The sequence below is a fragment of the Bubalus bubalis genome, chromosome 8 (assembly GCF_019923935.1).
Source record: "Bubalus bubalis isolate 160015118507 breed Murrah chromosome 8, NDDB_SH_1, whole genome shotgun sequence".
In the NCBI taxonomy this organism is placed as follows: Eukaryota; Metazoa; Chordata; class Mammalia; order Artiodactyla; family Bovidae; genus Bubalus; species Bubalus bubalis.
This window is the reverse complement of record NC_059164.1, coordinates 48,757,188-48,780,347: the sequence shown is the minus strand read 5'-3', so window position 1 is coordinate 48,780,347 and position 23,160 is coordinate 48,757,188. Positions and strand designations below refer to the sequence as shown.

Sequence of the window (23,160 nt, the reverse complement as noted above, 5' to 3'; positions counted from 1 at the left end):
TCCGCCCATGGGATTTTCCAGGCAAACGCAGGATAGCTACCAAGAAATTTAATGCCTTTATGAAACCTTTAAATTAAAAAAGAAAAATCCTCTACCAGGATTCTGTTCTACAAATTTGTTAAATTACATTATGCATTTTTGCATAGATTGATGACTTCTTAGGCAATTTTCAACTGGGGGGAAAAAGAAGCAAGGAAGGAGTCATGGGAAAATAGAAATAACTTCAGAGTTTTTGAGGGCCAAATAGGAAGCCCCTTGGCTCTAGGATCACAGAAATTTAAGGCTGCCTGGGGTCTCAGAGAGCTGCTGATTCCTCAGAAAATCTGGGTTAATTATTTCCCTTTGATCACAGTGTCATGCTCTGTGTTATACCCATATAAGGAACTGTGGATTATTTGCATGTTTAGAAAGCAGCATGATGAATCATTCTATTTTTTAAATGCTCTTCTTTTTGGATTTGATGTAAAATTTAATTTCAGGGTAATTAATTATATAGCTAAGCCAATTTCCCAGTATACCTCTCAGTACTCCAGGCATTTACACTGGTTCACTGACTAACATTATGCCCTCCAAGAAATGGGCCCAAACTGGGTTTTGTTTTGATTTTTCTTTTGTCAAAGATTTAGTTACATATAATTCACATGCCATACAATTCACTTTTTAAAGTATACAATTCAATGATTTGTAGTATATTCAGAGTGTGTAACCATCACTACAATCAATTTTAGAACATTTTCATTACCTTAAAGAAACCCCATACTCTTATTTCTGGTTATATATCCTCAAAATTGAAAGCAGCATCTTAAAGATGATTTGCATGCCTATGTTAATAGAAGTACTATTCACAACAGTCAAAAGGTGGGAGCAACCCAGGCATCCATTGATGAATGAATGGATAAACAAAATGTGGTATGTATGCATGATGGAATATTATTCAGCCTTAAAAAGAAGGGAAATCCTGATCCATCCTACAACATGGATGAACCTTGAAAGCATTTTGTTAAGTGAAATCCATAGAAACAGAACATAGACTGGTGGTTGCTAAGGGCTGGGGGGAGGGAGGAGGAACAGAGAGATGGTATTTAATGATACAGAGTTTCAGTTTTGCAAGATGAAGAGTTCTGGAGACTGGTTGCACAACAGTGTTAGTGTAGGTAACATTATTGAACTATGTGCTTGAAAATGGTGAAGATGGTAAAGTTTATGTTATATGTGTTTTACTATAAAGAAGAAAAGAAACACTCTAGCTACCACCTCCCATCCCACCAGCCCTAGTCAAGCACTGATCTACTTTATGTTTCTATGTTGTTTGGTCACTAAGTCGTGTCTGACTCTTTGTGACCCCATGGACTGTAGCATGCCAGTCTCCTCTGTCCTCCAGTATTTCCCAGAGTTTGCTCAAATTTACATCCATTGAGTCAATGATGCTTCTGTTTCTATAGATTTGCCTATTGTGGACATTTCATAAAGGAGAATCATATAATGTGTGGTGTTTTGTGTCTGGCTTTTCTTGCTTACCACAATGTTTTCAAGGTTTATCCATGTTGTAGCAACTTCATATCTTTTCATTGCTAAATAATATTCCATCGTTTGGAATATTTATCCACTCGTCAGTTGAAGGACATTTGGGCTGTTTTCAAGCACATTAGCTTTTCCTGTAGCAGATTCAGCAGGGAAAACACCTATCTTGCTCTGGTTGCATAGTTTCTTAGCCTTCACAACATAAACAGAATTCAACAATACCTATGAGTGGAAGAGAAAAAGAGAGAGAAAATAAAAAAGAAAAAAAGTAAAGAGGCGCTAAAAAAGAGGAGAGAAAGGGTTATAATAGATGGCATCTGCCAGAGAGGGAGCCATTAATAATAACCACGATGCTTAGAAACACTTGCCCCTAGTCACTTAATCCAGCCAGCATCACTTAGGAGAACTGTGCCCCACTCCCCAACATGCATGACCTCTTGTCTCCTCCTAATTGGCACCCAGTAGAACCACATGATGGAGAAGGCAATGGCACCCCACTCCAGTACTCTTGCCTGGAAAATCCCATGGATGGAGGAGCCTGGTGGGCTGCAGTCCATGGGGTCGCTAAGAGTCAGACATGACTGAGCAACTTCACTTTCACTTTTCACTTGCATGCATTGGAGAAGGAAATGGCAACCCACTCCAGTGTTCTTGCCTGGAGAGTCCCAGGGACAGGGGAGCCTGGTGGGCTGCCGTCTCTGGGGTCACACAGAGTCGGACACAACTGAAGCGACTTAGCAGCAGCAGCAGAACCACATGAGGGCTCTGAGAGTGTCTGGCATTGGCTTTCCTGGGGAAAGTTGAATGAAATGCAATAGTGGTGCGGCTAGGCAGACAGTGAACTTGGCAGGGCAGGCTGCTCAGGGTTCTCATGGCCATGTTTTGCTCAATGTAAGCTAATAAGGTTTACCAATGTGAAGAAGTCAAAATGAGAATAACTATGTTCGATGTGCTTTCAGCCTGCGACTGTCACCCCCTTGGGAGTCTGCTGCTCTTGACCTGTGATGTGGATACAGGCCAATGCTTGTGTCAGTCGTTTGCTACAGGACTACACTGTGAAGAATGCACTGTATGTATTTGCCTCTGATTCCCCTTTTAGGGGGGCTTCTCTGGTGGCTCAGATGGTAAAAGAATCTGCCTGCAATGCGGGAGGCCTGGGTTTGATCCCTGGTTTGGGAAAATCCCCTGGAGGAGGGGATGGCAATCCAGTCCAGTAATCATGCCTGGAGAATCCCCAGGGACAGAGGAGCCTGTCAGGGTTACAAAGAGTCAGACGCAACTGAGCACAAAATCCCCCGCTTTAGGGAGTGATGTGGTCTTCTACTGCCATTGCCTAGAAGAGACTTGGTCTTGTTGATCACTTTCCTTGCCCTGTTGTATTTCAGTACTCCTGTGGTAAAAGGATTTATGCTGCAGAAGTCAGCAAACACTGGAAATCAGCCCCTATCTTTCTGCAGAAAGCTAGTTGTTAAACATTTACCAGCATAACATTTACCCAATGGATCTGAACCCACCCAGACAATAGTTTTTATCTATTCTTCTCCTGAAAGTGCAAGCAATAGAGTGTAAGAGCATTTATTTGCTGCCCCCCACCCCACCCACCCACCCACCCCTTGTTAAGGCTACCAGATCATGGAGTCTTTTAATATACAGTCAGTTTCCCACCCCTACTACTCCTTGCCCAAAATTATTTTTGGATGAGCTCATTAAAAAAAAAATCAAGTTTAAATGTATTGTAGATTCCTGTGGGAAATAAGCCCTTGGATTTTTCACAGACTACTACACACATGAGCATGTATGTCTCAAATTAGCAAAATAAAACATGTTCCCGCCATAAGAAATGTGTCATGCATTTAGAGAGTTAAAAATCCAGCTCTTTCCTTTGTCCTCCAAACTTGGCAGCCCACCGTGACATTTTAGAAAGAAAAAACAAAAACTTAACCTAATAAAAGAACAGTGACCTTGATGTGTCTGAAGAAATGTAGCTGATAAATAAGAAACATATGTCTGTTACAACATAGTTTGTGCTAATACTGTAAGTCGCTTTACTGAAAACACATGGGGATGAGGCAGAGGAGGAGGGAAAAGACAGCAAGGAGAAAAGATGAAAAGGGAACTCTACCACAGGACAGGTAATCTAGAAGTTTCTTGTTGGAAGGTGAGCTGGGCCAAGTTCCATGACCATGAACGGGCAACACAAAATAGTGTAGAGCTAGTGAACAGGTCAACAGAGACACCACATCAGATCGTTCCAGACAAACCTTAGACTCGGGCTGACTTTTTTTCTTAGCTAGTTAACTGCCATTGTTCTTGCAAAAGGAAACTAACTGAGCGGGGGCCACTATTGGGGAATCTTGTCCATCATGGCTGAGCCAAGGCCTCTGCTTGGTACCCCATGCAGATCTGTCGATGGTGCACTGGGGGCCAGCATTACAGCATATGCTGCCTCGCGGGGGTTCTCACAACCCCAGCCTGAGTAAAGCAGCTCAGTTCACATTGCTTTTGCCGAAACTGAAGTTTGGTTTGGGGAAAAAGATTTCAAAAGCCCTTAGCTGTGTTATGTAACAAATTGTGCCAACTTTTAATGTTTAAAATAAATCTGTTTGAGTAAAACTGGGCATAAAATTGTACCAAGATAACAACAAAAAATGTGGATACTTAACAAACCCATTTCAAATGAGAATTCCATGCCAACCTAGATCTTAATTTCACCTGAGCTTGTTAAATAGATATTTGAGCAGGGGAGTCTTTTTCTGAGTCTTTTATAGTAAATGTCAGAATTGAGAGGTAGTTGTTTGTATCTCACCAGCTGTTTATATCGAATAAAGGTCAAGATGTTGCAATGATGAGAAAAGTCTTGAAGAAGAGAGTTGGATCTCTCACATGGGGAGAGTTTGTTATGCCAAAACAATTATTTATAAGTAAGCGATTCTACTGAACGGTGATAATTCATACAAGATCTCACTATCAGCTGAATAATTTTTTTTTTTTAACTCACAAACATTGCTGTAGTGTGGAAGTAAAAATCCCTAGGGGTTTTATAGTAAGGGACTCCATTGGTTTTATGCAAACAGTTGCAAGTAGGCTAGTTGAAGAATTTCTCCTGACTGGCCTTAAACAACCCAGCTTGAAGCTAAAATTTGTGCTATCAGAAGAACTGTGAGATTTCTAGTGCATTTCTTTTTTTTTTTTAATTGGAGTATAGTTGATTTACAATGTTGTATTTTAGGTATACAGCAAAGTGATTCAGTTATACCTATATCTGTTCTTTTTCAGATTCTTTTCTCATTTAGGTTTTCACAGAATATTGAATAGACATCCCTGTGCTATGTGGTAGGTCCTTAGTGATTATCCATTGCAATTCCATTCGAAGCAATACATAGACAACCTACCTACCCTCTTCATGAGTCCTGGGAATAGATGTTTACTTTTAGAAGATCATTATCAGGGCTATAGGCAAGCAAGCTGCTGTGTGATTGTTCAGGCCCTGTGGCTGTTTACTGTTGACAATTGACTTGTAGTGCTTTTAATATTAATACCATACTTCAGAGAAGCAGGTAGCTTCACAACTGGACTCAACTGAGCATTTTCTGTTTGTAGGCTGGATACTGGGGACTAGAAAATCACCTCCATGGATGTTCTCCCTGCAACTGTGATATTGGAGGTGCTTATTCCAACAAGTAAGTCAGTAAAATGAGTGAGCTTTGTGGCAGTATTCCTCAGCCCCATTTCCATAAAATAAGCAAAAGCACACTTATGAGGACATGCTGACAGTCAGAAGTGAAGTCATTCCACGCAGGCAAAGGGCATTGAAAAGCAGCAATCTTGAGACATTAAAGATAGCCCACTTGATTTCTTTCACTTCAGGTATTTCTGAGGCTGAGAAAACAGTTCTGTTACTTGGGAATCCCAAGGTGGTGGGAAATATCACTGCACATGTATGACCTGACCCACCTGAAACACCAACGTCTTGTCAGCGTGTAAAGAGAGGTCCAGCATTCTCCTTTGTGCAGTTTTTAGAGGAGAAGCAGAGAGCCACTGAGGACAGAAGTGGTGACCAGGGTTTCATGGATCTGGGTTGGTTTGTCAAGATCAGACCTGTAGAGCTGAGAGAATGAGCTTATGGTTACCATAAGGAGAAAATGGCTAGGGGAGGGATAGATGGGAAGTTTGGGATTGACATGAACATACTGCTGTATTTAAAATGGATAACAAGCAAGAATCTAGTGTATAGCACAGGGAACTATATTCAAAAAGAATTTGAAAAAGAATAGATACATGTGTATGTATAGCTGAATCATTTTGCTGTACACTTGAAACTAGAACAACGTTGTTAATCAACTATACTCCAATATAAAATAAAAAGTTAATAAAAACACCAGACCTGTAGATCCCATTGCCTCTCCACATCTTCCCCAGGATGACTGATTGATGGACTCAAAGAATGGACTCAAATCCAGAGGGCACTTACCCCAGCACCCCTAGGCCCTTATCTTACACTTGCCCCCCCACCTCCACTTTTTTTTCACGAGGTGGGTTTGTTTCCCCACAGGTGCTCACCCAAGAATGGGCAGTGTGACTGTCGCCCCCACGTCACAGGTTGCAGCTGCGCTGAGCCAGCGCCTGGCTATTTCTTTGCTTCTTTGAATTTCTACCTCTACGAGGCGGAGGAAGCCACGCCGCTTCAGGGCCTGGCACCTTTGGTTCGTATTTCACTGACTCTCCTTACAGACTTCATCTGGTGGAGTGTAGGTAAATACTTAAAGCACACCCTTGAGATTGTGGGTAAGGTACCCGGAAGAGAGTGGTTTTGCCCACAAACACGAAGCAGAGTTGATTCTATTACGGAATTGCAGATTCTATAAAGTCTTAAGGGCAGAGTTTGCATTCTATTTTATTTTTATAGCCCCATTCCAACACAGAGGCTGGCACAGAAGTGTGAATTGGATTAAGTTGTGATTACACAAACTTGACTCTTGCTCTTTCAAGGTACCCGTCAGATAGGGAACGTTTATTGAGCGTTCCCTGATGACACTATAAACCGTGAGAGGGAAGGGAGGGTGTGTGTTATTCCATCACCACTGTGGCTCTAGTGCAGAGCGCTGTGATTGGTGCATAACAGAAAGCTGTGAATCTCTGCTACTGAATGAATGAATCTGGTACCAAACCAAGTGTAAGATGTGCTCACCAACCTCCTGAAGCTGATCTTGGATTAGCAGTCCTCAGCGCTGGTTGTAGGGGTGTGTGATTGAAAATGCCCCCTTGGTCCCATTCATTACAAGTCACAGTCCTGTGGGGCATGCTCCCTAAAAATATTTATCTCAAAGTCTTATGAGGGGGACAAACACAAGCATCCGAACCCAACAGAGAAAAGTTAAGTTAGACTCTGATAGCACTCACATGCCTGTGACTCCAGCCACAGGCAGGAATCTGACACAGGAAAAGGCAATGTGAGGGGAATGACTTTAAGGGGAGAAGGCGTATGAAAGTTGACTCTAAGGGCAGGATTGGATGGAAAACTGGGAACTCATCCCAGGTTCCAGTGACTAAGTCATTTCCTGAGATCTCTTCCTAATCTGGACATGACTGGTGGGAGGGATGAAGATACTCCTGAAGAGGCTTGGAATTTGCTCTCTTCCTGACTAAAAGTGGGGCAGGAAGAGAAGGCTTGCACTGTCCTGACCTCGATTCAGCACTGCAATGGGTAGAGTCAAGATAAAACAATCCCATGTCTGGATTCTTCTTCATGGTTTTTAGTGTTGCAGATTTATGAGAGTAACTGGGGAAAAAAAAAAAAAAAAAAAAACAACTTTGGGAAGAGAATATTGATATTTAGGCTCCAACTATCATGAAATAATAGAAAAAAATATACCTAATGATGTTGGTCCCTGGTTCCCGGCCCAGAGCTCCTAGAACCTTTGAGCTTTTCTAAGGGATAAGAGCACCAGGAACATCCTTTGTTCTAATGTTTGGTCTTTGACCCTGGCTGCTGACACAGAACTACTAAATCCTTTGGACTTTCCTGGGTGAGAGGAGTGTCATTTGTCCTGATGAGGTAACTCTGGATGGCTTCAGGTCAGTGGTTGGTCACCAGAAAGTATTAGACACTTGAAACTTTTAGCCCCACACCCTATCCTCCAGGAAGGGAAGAGGTGAGGGAGATTGAGGTAACGATCCGTCAAGTCTGTGGGCTAAAGCCTCCATACAATTCCCGCAAGTACTGGGTTCAGAGAACAGCCAGGTTGGTGGCCACATCAGTGTGCTGGGGGTGGTGCAGCCCAGCTCCAAGGAGACAGAAGCTCCTGAAAGGTTGTTGTTGAATCACGCGAATACACCGGGATTCTTGGCCCCCGGAGGAGAAGAATTCAATCCGGGGCCAGAGACGAGGCTTGATCGCTCAGAGCTTTTGTGTAATAAAGTTTTATTAAAGCATAAAGGAGATAGAGAAAGCTTCTGACATAGGCATCAGAAGGGGGCAGAAAGAGCACCCCCTTGCTAGTCTTTAGCTGGATGTTATATAGTCACTAGCAGTCTGTTAATGAAAGAAAGGAATGTCTTATAATTCAGAATGGCACCAAATGGTTTATCCTGGGCCATAAAATAATTAACTTGAATCTTAAAGAAGGGCAGACCACCATACAAATAGTTTCATTTACATAGATTAGGGGAACAATATCTGAGTATAACAAACTGGTTTGTCAAGTAGGTTTTGGGCCAAGAGGCGGAACCGACTTGGAGACAGAGTTTGGGGTAAAGGCGTAGTACATTAGCATAGCTTAAGACAAACATTTCCATAAGAAAAAGGCATTGGTTATCTCTAGGCTCAAGAATAGCTAACTTCAGGCGAAACCAGGTGTCATTATGGCAACACAGTATTTTAAGAGAAACCTCTCTTTAAATTTGTATAGAGAAGGAAAAAAATATTGCTAGTTTGTTTCCTCCTGCCGCTTAAGAGAGAGAAAAATGTCTGACACTTGCAGGCTATTTCCTCCATTTGGAGACCCCTGGCCTTCCTGCCTGTTACCCTCTCACTCCTGTGTCTGGGTCTCTTCCAGTCCTCACCCTATGTACATGTTCATCTGACTGTTCATCTATATCCTTTCATCATATCCTTTATTATACAAAAAAAAAAACAGTAAGCATAAATAAGCGATTCTGTGAGCTCTGTGAGTCATTCTAGAAAATGATCAAACCCAGGGAAAGTGTCACGAGAACCCCAGTTTACAGCCAGGTGCATAATTCTGAGACCCAGGCTGATTGGCATAGAAAGGGATTAGTTAAGGTCTGTGCCCAATGACACCCCACTCCAGTACTCTTGCCTGGAAAATCCCATGGGTGGAGGAGCCTGTTGGGCTGCAGTCCATGGGGTCGCGAAGAGTCGGACACGACCGAGCGACTGGACTTTCACTTTTCACTTTCACGCATTGGAGAAGGAAATGGCAACCCACTCCAGTGTTCCTGCCTGGAGAATCCCAGGGACGGAGGAGACTGGTTGGCTGCCGTCTATGGGGTCGCACAGAGTCGGACATGACTGAAGCGTCTTAGCAGCAGCAGCAATACTTTTCATAAATAGCTCAAGATGGGGACAGTGCTGTAAAACAAGAAGAGTCCATAAGTGCTTCAGGATTTTAGAGCCATGACTGAATCTTTATGAATGGACTTAACACACAGGTAGAATCATCTGAACTGAGCCTTGAAACTAATTGTTTCCATTGGTGGACTTGGGGAAAAGACAATCCAGCCAGAAAAGTTCCAAATAATAACTCAGAGGAGAAACAACGCAGGTGTATTCACAGGTAGAACAGAAAGTTTACGTAGAGAAGAAGTACTGGAAGATAAAATTAGATTTTCCTACTAAAGAGGCTGGGCTTCCCTGGTGGCTCAATAGTAAAGAGTCTGCCTTCTATGCAGAAGACTCGAGTTTGATCCCTGGGTCGGGATGATCCCCTGGAGAAGGAAATGACCACCCATCCAGTATTCTTGACTGGAAAATCCCATGGACAGAGAAGCCTGGTGCACTACAGTCCATGGTGTTGCAAGAGTTGAACACAACTTAGCAGCTAAACCACCACCATTAAAGAGACTAAATTTTGAATCTTTCTGAGCAAAGGAATGACGTGATAAAGACTGCCTCTGTGTCCTCATAGACACCATCCAGCGGGAGTAGAGCCTGGTTTGGAGCAGCACCATCTGCAGTAGTCCAGACAGGGATGGAGAAGGGGCCAGTTTCAGGGAGAAGAGAGAGGAGGATGGAAAACGGAGACACAAAGGGACATGAATCCAAAACCCATCTTACAAGTAATTGTTTTAATACTCAAATTGGAGAGCTAAGAAGAATGACAATTAACTTTCTTGGTAGGTCTTCAAAAAGATATCTATATATCTACATCTATCCATCCATCCATATATACCTACCTGTCTATCTAATCTTTCTTAGTCTGTGCAGGCTGCTAAAAATACCATAGACTGGATGGCTTATAAACAACATGAACTTATTTCTCACAGTTTTGAAGGCTAGGAAGTCCAAGGTCAGGGTACCTACCGGTTCAATGTCTGAGACCCTCTTCCTGGTTCTTAGATGGCTGTTTTTTCACTAAGTCCTCACATAACAAGGGATTTCTCTCAGGCGTCTTTTGTAAGGGCACTAATCCCATTCATGAGGACTCTGCCTTCATGACCTAATCACCTCCCAGAACCCCGCCTCCTAAGACCATCACAATGGAGATTGGATTTCAGCATAGGAATTTAGCAGGGGAACACAAGCATTCAGTCTATGGCAACATCCTTGCTACTCAAAATATGGTGGGCAGACCAACAGCAGTGGCATCATCTGTGGATTCATTAGACTTGGAGACTCTCAGCCCCCATCTAGACCTACTGAATCCAGTCTGCATGTTAGCAAGATCCCCACGTGATTTGTACAGTTTGGGAAGCACCTGACTTGTTTTCTTATAGAAATTAAACATGGCCAAAAAAGTTAATATTGATTGAATTTAACATAGTATGGCATTTATTATAGTATTCCATAATATGCTTTCTGTGTAAAATTAGTAAAATAGTTTATGATTTTGTGTTGTAAGATGAACATAATTAGTGAGGGGAAAAAATGAAGAGGACAAATAAACATAATCCTGGGGGTCCTGTCCAAAGGAGCTGACTGAACAGCCTAGTCAAGAGTCTGAACAGTGACCACTAGAATAGAGGGCTCAGGGCTTCCCACTCACAATGAACAACCAGAGCATCTGTGAAATTAAAAACTGTCTGTAAAACTCACAGTGAAACATCCAGCAAACATATAGGGGCTTCCCTGGTGGCTCAGACAGTAACGAATCTGCCTGCAATGCAGGAGACCCAGGTTCAATCCCTGGCTTGGGAAGATCCCTTGGAGAAGGGAATGACTGCACACTCCAGTATCCTTGCCTGGAGAATTCCATGGACAGAGGAGCCTGGCAGGCTACAGTCCATGGAGTCAGAAAGAGTCAGACACAACTGAGTGATTAATACACAGGGTACAGCGAAAACTTGGAAATGAACAATTGGAGCTTCTAACTGATTGAAGATTTTAACAATTGGAGATTCTAATTCACACATTCAGTTGTGTAGACAACTGAATGACTAGGAGATAATATAAAAGTGAGTCCCACAAAACCCAGGATTTTAAGGAAACTGAAGTTGTATGGATGCAATTCTGCTGTTTTAGTTTAGTTGGTGGAATTTTGCTGTCCTGATATAATCTCTTATGGAAACATTTAAAGCCAAATTTTACAGACCATGAGAACTAAGAGAAATTGGTCTGAAGGTGTCAAAATTACAACATCTAATAAATCTTTGAATTGGTATATCATGCATATTGTTAATGTTCAAAACACCGTAAAACCAATAGCAAAGAATAAATGTTTTCCCAGTTTAAAATTACACTAGTATAATAGCCCTTGAAAAGAAAACTCAACACTTAGCCTTATAACCACCTAAAATTTCACATTTTCACAGAGAAACAAAAAATTTTAAGCTGCCTCCATGACTTCCTCCCGAAGCTATTAAGTGAGAATCATGATTCCCTTTTGGAGAAGGAAATGGCAACCCACTTCAGCGTTCTTGCCTGGAGAATCCCAGGGACAGGGAAGCCTGGTGGGCTGCCGTCTCTGGGGTCGCACAGAGTCGGACACGACTGAAGCGACTTAGCAGCAGCAGCAGCAGCAGCATGATTCCCTTTTAAATTATGGTAGAATCTGAAACTCTTCAACTATGGTAAAATTGAAACTGTTGTTCGTTACTTAAACTACCATTTCTTTTCTTTTTAAGATATTAGCAACTGCTTTGCCTACATGCAATGTGTATTTCCAGCAACAAGGAGATGATTTCATAATTGACAAAGGAAATATAATACTGAGAAAAAATCAGCAAAGCATACAAGCAGATGAACAGAATGAGGTAAACCATTTCTTCAGGGTCATTGTCTATTCTGCTAGAAGCAAATAACCTGGGTAATGCACTTAGAACCATGCCTGGCTCATGTAAGTGCTCAAGAATAGAGTGCTCTAAGCTCTTATCCTCAAGAATAGAGTGAAGGAAAGGAAGAAGCGCACTCAAAGTAACTAGAGACTCTGGGGAAAACCTCATTAGCTTTATTTCTCTACAGAGTGAAAACTTTGGGAAAGTAAGATTCTGGAGAGTTGAAGAGTCAAACTATGCATTCATATTTTCTTGTCTTTTTAAAAAGGAGAGGTACAGTGCTGAGAAAGGGTAGTCTTCCTGGTTGAAGACAAAGGACATGTTGGTGACCCTGAGGATGATGTGTGACTATGCTCTTGATTCTGAAATGGCTGTAGTTGATCAGTGCTGGTATAAGTGACATGGTAATGCTGCGTTCTCAGGGCCCTGCCTCCAATAGCTTCTGCAGGCTACAGGAGACCAGAAAACCCTGTGGCCAGTCAACTACTATTTAATTGAAGGCAGGATAACTTTAGGTCTATTTGTTCATTCGTTATGCCGGGGTCTTTACCGAGCATTCCTGTGTGTTTGCACGAAGGGACATGTTGGAAAAGCAAAAGAAAGCAGATGTTGGCTGTCCTGTTCATACAACCAGCATTTGAAACAGTTCTTTATGCCTAAGAGACTTTCTTGATTGAAAGAATGAAAACAGAAATACCTAGACATAGAAAGCCTGCCCTTGAGATTGTTGTGGAAGAAATGAGGCATGTACACAGACAATGAATGCATTTCAGGGTGGGGTGCGTGAAGAGGTGCACAAAACGTGTTCCGAATTTCCCTTAAGGAAAACCACCTCCAGCCGAGGGTCAGAGAAGGCTTCATGTGTGGTGGTCCTCCGTTCAGGCCCATGTGCACGCCAAAGCAGTTTTGCTCTTCTACTTGTCTCTGTCTCCATGCCACCTGTCCAGAAAGCCTTCTCTGACTCCAGGCATCTCAAGCTGAAGTCCACCTGAAAAAGAAGGGTTGGGAGTGCTCTTGTTCCCCGTGGCCCGGATCAGTGAACTTCCTGATTTTACTGCACAGAAGTATCACCCAGGGAACTTGTTTCGAATGCAGATGCTAGGGCCTTCCACTTGAGATGCTGAATCGGGGAATTTGACTAGTGTCATGAAACCTGCATATTTTTTCAAGTAACTCCATAGCCACATTGGACTGCTATACTGGGTAGTGCAGATATGGAACATTTTCACTATTGCAGGAAGTTCAATTAGACAGTGTTGCTCTAGAGCAGTGAGGCTCAATTTGGAACCTGCAGAGACTTTAGGAAAACATAGATACATTTTGTGATCTTCAGTTGGATTTAGATATTTGAGATGTTTGGCATATTGATTTTTTTTAATAAATACTTTTTGGATCATTTGGGGAAAAAAGAAACCTGCGTTTGCCAAGCACCCCTAGTAATATGAGTGATCCCTGGAAGCACTTTGAGAAGCACTGTTATAAGCAGCCACAGACTCCTCTCCTGACTCTCACCCGAAACAACTACTTCTGTATTACTCACTTGGAAAACCTGTAGTCATCCCTTAAGGCCTAATTCAGATTTATCCTTCTGTGACATTCACTACCCTAACATCCGGACATAGTAATTGTTTCCATCTCTAGGGTCCCATAGGTCAGTAATTTTCAAACTGCGGGTCATGCCTGTTGGTAAGTAGGTCATGAAATCAATTGACTGGATCAACTTAGTACAATAAAAGACTATAAAGCAACGGCATATTTTTTGGTGAAACTTTTACATAAGTGTGTGTGTGCATATACGTACACCCTAAATCACTGTCTTAGGTTGGGTTCCCTAGAAACAGAGAATGCAACAGAGATCTGAATGCCTGTGCTTTGTTGAAGGAGTGCTCATCAGGAGAAACCTGTCAGGAAGGAGAGCAGGAGGCTGGGGAGGGGGAAAAGTGAGGCAAGGATGGCATCTAGGGTAGTCTAGCCTTGCCTGCTTCCCTGGGGAAACTCTGAAACACACATTGCACCATAGAGTTGTCCTCCACTGAGGCCTCAGGGCTGGCCTGTTGTATGGCTACAAACTGCCAGGGCAGACCCAGATCACCTCCCAAGTGAGGCAGCTCCCTTCAGCCAAGGGCAGTTCTCAGACGGGAGCAGTGGTGAGACATAGCAGCTAACAGTCCCAGGAACTGGTGGCAAGATAGAGTGGTCCAATAAAGGGAACCAGGCAGTACGCTAACAGCATCAATTCCAGCTCACTCCTGGCATGCTCAGACCCATGGGCAGGGCCAGGGCAAAATAGAAATTAAATGCAGAGCCCCCTAAATGAGAAATTAGGGGGACTCCCCTTGTGGTCCCGTAGTTAGGACTCCATCTGTCTACTGCAGGGTGTATGGGTTTGATCCCTGACAGGGAAACTAAGATCCTGAATGATGCACAGCCAAAATAGAAAATAGGGAAAGGGCCCCTTGAAGATAGTAAAATTAAAATTTACTTTCTTCCATTGTCTCTGTCTCTCAACTTGTCAAAATATTTTATATGCTATTTAATGTCATTCTAAGTAAAGAAATATTTAAACATTTAATTATTAGCATGAATTATACTATTCATCTCCATAGCATGCAATGCCAATTTTAATTGCAAACATAAGAGCACTCAATTCATACACATAATCATTGAAATTACACAATTTTTATTTTGGAGTCATATACGTATATATGTATGTATGTGTATATATAGGAGAAGGAAATGGCAACCCACTCCAGTATTCTTGCCTGGAAAACCCCATGGACAGAGGAGCCTAGCAGGCTACAGTCCATGGAGTCGCAGAGTCAGACACACTTTAGTGACTAAACCATCACCATGCATATATATTTTATTCTTCCTAGAACAATGGGAATGCTGCGCAAAACTAACTCGGCTGTTATTTCATGTCTTAATATGTGTTTGACCAACAGTACCTTCAGCTTATTGATAAGTAAGGAGGGACTGAAAGGAAAAGAAACTCTGAGTGGCCTATTGTCCTTTTTCCTTCTAGTTATCATTTTCAGTGTAAGTAGTTGGCTGACACAAGGAAGTAACATGAATAATGTGTTTCTTAGAATGTCATTCCCTTCTTTCTGCTTTCAAAGAAATTTCTGGTTGGAACAGAAAACGCAGCTTCTTGGAGCTGTTGGCACCCCTGCTTACTTAGTCATAGATGTAATACACTAACTTTGTACTGCCTCTGAGTCTCCTGAATGCCTAAGTGTAGTAGGTCCATTTGAATCCCATGCTCATGGGCATTGTGTGCCCTGCATGCAAACGAGGCAGCAAGGAAGCAGACATACGCTGTGCATATGTCTTCTGTCCTTGTGCATGCTCCATTGTCCTAGGACATTTCACTTAGGAAACAACTTGTTAAATCTTAATTATTTCAAGATGATAAGAGCAGAGCAGTAAACCAAGCATGGGGTCCTTCTAAGCATGGGGTCCTTCTAAGCATGGGGTCCTTCTAAGTATGGGGTCTCATGCAGCTGCACAGGCTATATGCCCGTGAAGCTGACTCTACCCGCTTGCTTCTTAAGCTCACTCTGTGCAGGAGCGTGACCATCCAGCAGCTTTAAAGTAGTGGAATTCTTTGTCCCTACCCAAGAATTAAGACATCTAATCCCGTAGAGCCTGGAGTTGCCAGCACAAGAAATTCATGGTCACTGGAAATGACAGTGAATTTGGATACTTCATTCCCAAACCTGTGCTTTCTCCCTCCTGGGGACATAGCATCACATAAAGACCATTGGTTTATGTACTCCTTAAACAGCCTCTAGAAGAAAACTTCCCCGTCTCATAGCATGTCATTTCCAAGCCAGTGGGGCTGATGGATCTTTTAGGGGCCCCATCCTACCGCAGTCTCAAGTTAGCATCTTCTGGATGCCATGGTTTGTGGAGGAACAGTGAATCCCAAAGTCACATGACCACTGATAGACTTTTACTGTAAAGTGGATCCTTTGGGCTGAGGAAGTTGTGTTTTCCCACACCGGTAAAATAGACATTCTGTGAGCCATCAGAGAGTAGGGGTGCTGACCAGGGCCACAGAGTGTCTGATTCTCACCAGTGTTATGGGATACCACATAACATTGCCATAGACCAAAGAATCCTCTTCGCTGTCCTTCAAGATAGGGGATCAGTATGATATTTTATAGAACATCTGGTTGGTCCAGATTCTTTTGGACTATGCTATTACAGCAAGCAAGAGAATTAACAACTTTGGGGCAAGACTAAATATATACAATACACACTACTGCCCATCCCAAGCAAATACAATTTATTTCTCTTCCTTTTCATTTCAGTAGCTGCATATTATGTACCAGAGTGTACACACTGGTGTTGGTACACCCTGGTCATGATATTCCATCCATCATCATATCTGCAAGTTGGGGCTGCAATTTGGTTACATTTGTATTAAATTTGTAATGCGGATGTGATAGGGGACCCACCAAGTCTTGAGAGTGGCGCTTTGAGGACCCCGCTGATTTGCAGTATTGGTTTTTATTTACTGTCTTGGCTTAGTGTGTGGGATGGGCAGTGGAGGGTGGGCGTTTCTCAAGCTTTTACTCGACATTTCCTACCTTAAGAGCACTAACCCTACTCATAGAATCAATGAGTAGAATCAATGCCAACTGCTAGACCATAGAATCAATGCCAACTGCTAAGCAGGTACATTCCAACAGTTCAGCTTTCTGTCAGTTCATACTTGATCACTTTTTAAAAAAGCTCTTCAATTGATTTTTTTAAAACTTCATTTATTTGTTTTTGGCTGCACTGGGTTTTCATTGCTGTGCCCAGGCTTTCTCTAGTTGCAGCAAGCAGCGGCTTCTCTTGTTGCAGAGCACAGGCTCTAGGTGCACGGGCTTCAGTAGTTGAGGCACATGAGCTTAGTTGCCCCGTGGCGTGTGGGATCTTCCCTGACCAGGGATTAAACCTAGGTTCCCTGTATTGGCAGGAAGATTTTAAACCACTGGACCACCAGGGAAGTCCCTTGATCACTTTTGATCCCATAGATCACTTATATCTATTAAGCAATATTTTGTTGACTGCTCATCTGTCATGCTTCTAGGAACATCATGTTCTACTAATCATCTTCATAGAAGATTCCCATAGGTCAGCCACCTTGTCTCCTATTCCAACTTTGCTTGCTTTTGAGAGTTAAATGTTCCCCAGCCTTTGACAGTCTGTGATGGTGTCCTCTGCACTGCTACTGAGGAGCTCAGATTTGTGATGTTTTGTCCTACCACCCTACAGAGGGTACACAGTCCTCAGCTTCTCAGCGATCCTGGTGGCCCCCTCACCAGTTCATTCCTCACTCTCTTGATAAATGGAGCATAGTCAGTAGATGGGTTTTCCAGCCTTGGACTTTATGTCCATTCTAGCACCCACAGTTCTTTGAGCCTTGTGGCCCATCCTCCCCAGCCTGCTGCAGCAGTTCTGGCAGCTGTGCTTCATTACTCGGAACCACAGCTTTTGCCAAGCTTCTAAGAACTACTCCAGCAACATATTAGATTCATCTCGCAGGGCTCCAGGGCCCTTGCCAAGTAGCTAAAACCTATATCACCAGTGACCCCAAACAAGCAAGCTCTCCTTACCTGGTTTCATAGTCTGCCCCCTTGGTCTGGCACCCCTCATGATCCATGCCCAGCCATCCTCTCCCAGTTGCTACTGGTTCATGTTAAGCAGGTCTCTCTAGGAGATCCAGCACAGCATGCTGAAATTTGACCCTGATTATTAGGCAAGTGCTCAGGGGGGCAGATGCTGAGGAATATACTTGTTTTCTTTTAAGGCACCTGCATCATTTGAGATTTGTGGATAATCTTCAAATGAGGCAGGGATGGAGGCAGATTGGGGGAGGACTCTTTTCTAATAAGGGTGAGTAGACTACATATATAGTCCAAGAGTGCTCAGGAGAACCTCAGGGTTCATGGTTCTCATGGACAGACCCCCCTGATTCCCTGAGAAGGGAAGCTCTGACTTTGGCATAGGTGATTTACCCAGGCTGAGAAGTGAGCCCTCCCTGAAGTTCTACAACTTTTTCAATAAAGTATCATGCCTGGTCTTGGATTTTTCCTACCCTCTCACTAAAAGAGATGGAAGTCTCTTTATTTTATTTTAGGTTGTGCTGTGCAGCATGTGGGACCTTAGTTCCCCAACCAGAGATCAAACCCACGCCCCCTGCGTTGGAAGTGCAAGGTTTTAACCATGGTCCACCAGGGAAGTCCCAAGAGTCTCTTTAAATGCTGCCAAGGAGCCCTTCTGATTCTCACATTTGACTGTAAATTGCCCTGAGGCCTCCATCTTCATCGAATGTACCAGTGACAACCAATAGCAGCCATCCGGGCCCACAGTCCTTTTAACCCATATCTGTCGATGCCAGAAATATTGCTCATGTCAGTGCCTCCCCTCCCCTCTTTATCCTGTCCCAGTTTGCCCCAGATGACAGTTTTAGCAATGGCTCTGCTGCTCCACAAGGTCATCAACATGGTACCCACTGAGGTCCTGTTGCCACCTGAACAGTAAGTGATTCCCCTCCAGGAATGCATTTTCAAGTCTACTTTTAGGTTCACTCGGTTGGTTGTCTGCTACCAACTATTTCAGGTCAGGGGCCCTAGAAACAGAGCCTGAGACTGGAGTCATGTGCAAATGATTTACAAAGGCAATCTTCTTTAGGAAAACTCTTTAAGAGAATGAAGGAAATAAGATGGAGGAGGAGAAAGAGTCAGAGGTGGTCTCAGGCAAAACAAACCTTGGATTGACCCATAGAGAAAGTCAGAAACATAAACTGCAGATAAAGTTTTCCTACCCTTGAGACCACAGGGCCAGCCTTTTATACCCTATCAGGCAGTCATTGGTGGCTTCCCCGGTGGCTCAGAGAGTAAAGAATCTGCCTGCAATGCAGGAGACCTGGGTTTGATTCCTTGGTTGGGAAGATCCCCTGGAGAAGGAAATGGCAACCCACTCCAGTATTCTTGCCTGGAAAATCCCATGGACAGAGGGGCCTGGCGGGCTACAGTCCATGGGGTCACAAAGAATTGGACATGACTAAGCGACTAACACACAGGCAGTCATTGGCTGTGAGCTACCCTAGGCGTAGGGGTGGGGATGTAAGAGGGCAATTCTCCAGAGAAGGGGCAAGTGTGAGCTGTTAGAAGTCACACTTATACAACAAATGGGGGATGGGTGTACCAGGTAAAGGGGATCCCATGGGGTACCTACACTGTCTGCTGCAATTTCCAAGATACTTTTTAAAATTTTATTATTTTACTATTTCTAAAATATTTTTATTTATTTGACTGCTCCAGGTCTTAGAACAGGTTCTTTAGTTACAGCATGTGACCTCTTAGTTGCAGCATGTAGGATCTAATTCCCCCACCCAGGGATCGAACCCAGGCCCCCCTGCATTGGAAGCATGGAGTCTTAGCCAGTGAACCACCAGGGATGTCCCCAGAGTACTTTTTTAAAGTTTTAAAATGTTGCAGAATGAGTTTACACACACCTCCATCTCATTTCTTATTTACCTTAAACTCCTCTGTGGCAGAGATTCTAGTCTATTCATCTTTGCATCTGATTCAGAGGCTGGGATTGAATTGTTCCTAAATAAACATTTGTCAAGTAAAGAGCAGTTTGTGGTAGATCACAGAGCAACTTGAACTTCAGGCTAAGTAATTTGGGCGTGAGGTTGTTGGCAGTGAGAACGTGTTTGAAATGCTCTTTGGCAGCAGTGTGTGGTATGTATTGGACTAGAGGGACCACAGAGAGAACAGCCAAGACACTGTTGCAGCAACACAGGCAAAAAGTAAGAAAGAGGCAGAATTCCAGTGGAGGCTGGAAGTGTTGAGAGGCAGATGCAGAAGTCATCAAGGAAGTATTATCTACAGGTCCAGATGGTCCCAGGCTGACGTCCAGCATCGAGACCAGCAGGGCTGCTAATCAGCCAAGTGTGTGAGCACTTTTGTACTCATGTGCCCCCAAGCAGATGGGAGAAGATCATTTCTCACATTTGCATGAAATAAATATCTAGAAAAAACAAATCCATGTGGTTTTATCATTGTCATGCATAATTAGGCAAAATCCATGAAGTAGGCATGGGAATATTTTCTTTCCCTTCATATTTTGGCCAGAACTCCATAGTCATATCTGAGAAAAGCCAAGGTCACCAATGTGGAATCACTCAGTTTATGACACGTGGGGTACTTCACGTGCTGGCCAGTGATCTTGCTTTCCAAGTGATCATTCTATACAGTAACATATGTTCCACAGCTGCAGAATCAGCACTTTATTCTCCGTGGTATTCTGGAATGTGTCCTGGTTGGAATAATTTATCCAGAACCCAGATGGATCATATACACATCAAGAAATACATGAGGTTTTTTATTTTCTCTTCCAACCCTTCACTCTAAGCAAAGTTGTGTTCATTCCTCTCCTATTTTAGGGCTCGGTGACTTCTGACCAACTGCCTGCTGTTTCCATCTTTCTCCGAGAGCCAGTTCCTGGGATGCCTGTCACATGGACAGGACCTGGATTTGCCAGAGTTCTCCCTGGAGCTGATTTGAGATTTGCTGTTCCCATGGATTTCACAGTTGCCATTCGCTATGAAACTCAGGTATCCTTCAACTCCCCTTCTGTGCTGGTGGTTCCAAGCTGAACGAAATACATTCTCAAGCTAAGTGTTTCCATTCCAGTCTTGCCTAGGTTCATCATAACAGGATTTGCAGAAAGTTGAACATCTGGATAGCATTGTAAACCAAAATGTTTCCTGTAGATATTAAAGCAACACAGGGAGCCATATGTTACACACACATTATTTCATGGAGAGAAACTAAAGCCGGAGCTATAGATTTAAGATACTAAGTCTAGGGAAGTGGTGATGAAATGTTTGTATAAGAATAATAAATAACTCAAATAATGCAAATCCTGCCCTCCTGGGACATTTTTCCCCCTAAAAGTGTAATAAGCAACATATGTACAGAGATTTAGACTCATGGGGATGCAGAAGAGGCATTTATTTGCACTTGGATTTTACCAGGGACAAAAGGAAAGCTCAAACCAACCTGGTCCTCTTGCCTCCTCCCTTTTGAGCCCTTCCCCTGCCTTTTGAGAAATATCTAAGAAAGAAGAGAAACCAAATTAGAAAAACACTTGATCTAGAGTTTTTGTTGCATAATCTTTTCTTTGGTGGTCTGAAACTCCATAGACCATCTCCCCTGAAAAATATTTTATGTGGCTGGGGGTGGTCTCAGAGCCCCCAGCGTCCCTCTGGGGACCACATTCTGAAAGGGCTCGTTGTCTGTTGTATGACCAGAGTGGATGATCTACTTTGAAACTCTTAATATGACATACTTCTTAATTTCTCACTTAACAAATTAAAAGCAAGGGACTTGAAGGCACTTTGACATGGTGAGTATGACGAGAACGTCATTTTTTAAAAAGATACGTGTATATAAACATGTATGTATAAATATATATAAATTTTTGTATAGACAGAACATATCTCTGACAGCTTTAAAAAGCTTTTCCAGATTGTGAGACTTCTAGAGTTTAGATAATTAGCATATATGCACTCTCTCTCTATATATATATTTATACACATGTAAATATATCTGGTAATATAATATTAAAATTATTTAATAAATAATAATTATATAAATAATAAATTTATATAAGAATATTTATGCAATGGTTTGAAAGAAATATGTATCCTTTTGTAAAAGATTCCTTTTTTTCCCTTTGTGCTGTGATCCAAGAACATAATGAATTAATTGACTCTTTGGGAGACAGACGTTAAAGATTGGACCTTCAGGGGATGTTTAGGGAGTTTGAGATGGACATGTGCACACAGCTGTATTTAAAATGAAAGACCAACAGGGTCCTACTGTTGAGCACAGGGAACTCTGCTCAGTGTTAGGTGGCAGCCTGAATGAGAGGGGAGTTTGGGGGAGAATGGATACATGTATCTGAGTCCCTTCACTGTTCACCTGAAACTATCACTACATTGTTTGTTAATTGGCTATATCCCAATATAAAATAGAAAGTTAAAAAAAAATAAATAAAAGATTAGACCTTCCAGAGTCCCAGGGGTTTTCTAGACCCAGGAATTACATCTATGGCCATAAACAATATTCTTTCTACCTGGATCATAATTCAAATACCAGAAAGTTAGGCCTGAGGGTGACTCTCTTCTCACAAATGCAAAACTCCATTTTCCAAGCAGACTTTGGGTTGCAAATTTATCCCGTGCACTATCCAATAGAAATATGTTGGTGCATGCATCCTCACAGGAACATGCCCTTATATGATGCCTGTCTAGTCTGCAGATGACTGGACCATCCAGGTGGTGATTAACCCCATTGGAGCAAGCAAGCACTGCACACGCGAGACCCTACAGCCAAAGCCTCAGGCTTTACCAGCAGCTTTCAGGTATGCATGGGGACCTGGCCTCAAATGCTGAAGATTTCTTAGAATGTTGTTTTTCTATCAGTATTTTGTAACCAGGAACTATGTGGGAGAAGAGGTGTATCAAAGGAGACGGTAATGTTTATTAAGTGTTTACTATATGCTTCACCCGGAGAAGGCAATGGCACCCCACTCCAGTACTCTTGCTGGAAAATCCCATGGATGGAGGAGCCTGGAAGGCTGCAGTCCATGGGGTCGCTGAGGGTCGGACATGACTGAGCGACTTCCCTTTCACTTTTCACTTTCATGCATTGGAGAAGGAAATGGCAACCCACTCCAGTGTTCTTGCCTGGAGAATCCCAGGGACAGGGGAGCCTGGTGGGCTGCCGTCTATGGGGTCGCACAGAGTCGGACACGACTGAAGTGACTTAGCAGAGTCGGACACGACTGAAGTGACTTAGCAGTATATGCTTCACCTGGTGGCTCAGACGGTAAAGCGTTTGTCTACAATGCGGGAGACCTGGGTTCGATCCCTGGGTTGGGAAGATCCCTTGGAGAAGGAAATGGCAATCCACTCCAGTACTCTTGCCTGGAAAATCCCATGGACAGAGGAGCCTGGTAGGCTACAGTCCATGGGGGCGCAAAGAGTCGGACACAACTGAGCGACTTCACATTCACATATGCTACACTATGATTTACATTTAATATCACGTTGAATTTTCCTAACAACTCAATGAGGTAGATCTTGTCTTCATCAGATGAGGAGGAAACTGAGAA

At 43.0% G+C, this 23,160-nt stretch overlaps 1 protein-coding gene across 1 annotated transcript in view; it reads left to right on the top strand.

Moving 5' to 3' along the window:
- The window catches only part of LAMB4 (laminin subunit beta 4), a 114,914-nt gene that overhangs the window by 25,421 nt on the left and 66,333 nt on the right, over positions 1–23,160 (top strand). Inside the window, 5 exon segments of the mRNA XM_044947200.2 lie at positions 2,481–2,590; positions 5,122–5,201; positions 6,074–6,224; positions 20,423–20,593; positions 22,298–22,407. Of these exon segments, the coding sequence (XP_044803135.2) occupies positions 2,481–2,590; positions 5,122–5,201; positions 6,074–6,224; positions 20,423–20,593; positions 22,298–22,407 (622 nt within the window).